Source organism: Haliaeetus leucocephalus, unplaced genomic scaffold (genome assembly GCF_000737465.1).
Source record: "Haliaeetus leucocephalus isolate CR32 unplaced genomic scaffold, Haliaeetus_leucocephalus-4.0 Scaffold556, whole genome shotgun sequence".
NCBI lineage: Eukaryota > Metazoa > Chordata > Aves > Accipitriformes > Accipitridae > Haliaeetus > Haliaeetus leucocephalus.
Window position 1 is genome coordinate 1,635,511 of NW_010972992.1, and position 887 is coordinate 1,636,397.

At 56.0% G+C, this 887-nt stretch overlaps 1 protein-coding gene across 1 annotated transcript in view; it reads right to left on the minus strand.

Moving 5' to 3' along the window:
- EPHA2 (EPH receptor A2) overlaps positions 1 to 887 on the minus strand; it is an 8,891-nt gene that overhangs the window by 3,420 nt on the left and 4,584 nt on the right. The window contains exons 8-11 of the mRNA XM_010577497.1: positions 726 to 825; positions 557 to 612; positions 354 to 479; positions 82 to 264 (exon numbers count right to left, since the gene is read on the minus strand). Coding sequence (XP_010575799.1) covers positions 82 to 264; positions 354 to 479; positions 557 to 612; positions 726 to 825 — 465 coding nt within the window. The remainder of the gene's footprint in view (positions 1 to 81; positions 265 to 353; positions 480 to 556; positions 613 to 725; positions 826 to 887) is intronic.

Below are 887 nucleotides of genomic sequence, written 5' to 3' on the forward strand. Positions count from 1 at the left end.
TATTTTTATTTAGCATTTTTTTGGGGTGTTCCACAGGGAAATTGTTTTTTTTTTGAGGGGGGGGGGACGGGGGACACTTACACTTGGAGACGACCCCTTCCAGGCGAATGATGTTGTGGTGGCAGAACTGGCCCATGATGGTGGCTTCGCTCAAGAAGTCCACCCGTTGCTTCTCCGTGTAGCCCACCTTCAAGGTCTTGATGGCCACTGGCACCTCCTTCTTACCACGCTTTAGGGTGCCCTTGTAGACCTCCCCAAATTCACCTGCTCGGAGGAAGAGGGGGACATTTAACCTCCGACCTTGGTTCAATTTTGGGGTGTCTTTGGAGTGATGAAGCCACCTGAGGACCTACCGGCACCAATGACCTTCTGGCGGGTGATGGAGGATGGAGGAATCTCGGTGGTGAACTTGAGCATGGCTTGGTTGGGGTCTTCATAGGTGTGTGGGTCAACGTAGGTCTTGAGGGGCTTCAGCTGGTCTGTGGGGTGCCAGGGGGGGTCAGCACCCATGTCACCCCCCACCCATCCTTGTTGACTCCACTGTCCCATCGCTCACCTGACTTGGAGAAGTAGACATCCTCAGAGGACTGGCGTGGCCGTGACCTCCTCCTCCTGTGGAAAAGCAGCGTTTTGCCCCCAAAAATCACCCCTCACCCATCTTTGGTGGTGGAAAAATGGTATTTTGGGGTTTTGGGGGGATTTTGTGTGTGGGAGTATCTCCTTACCGCCGGAGAACATAGAGGAGAACAGCCAAGAGGAGGACGACGAAGAAGACACCAGCAACGGAGCCGCTGATGACGGCGGTGGATGCCATGCCCTCGGCGCCTGCGGGGACGATTCAGGGAGGGGGGGTGTTGGAGTGAACCATGCACCTCCTCGCCCCCCCC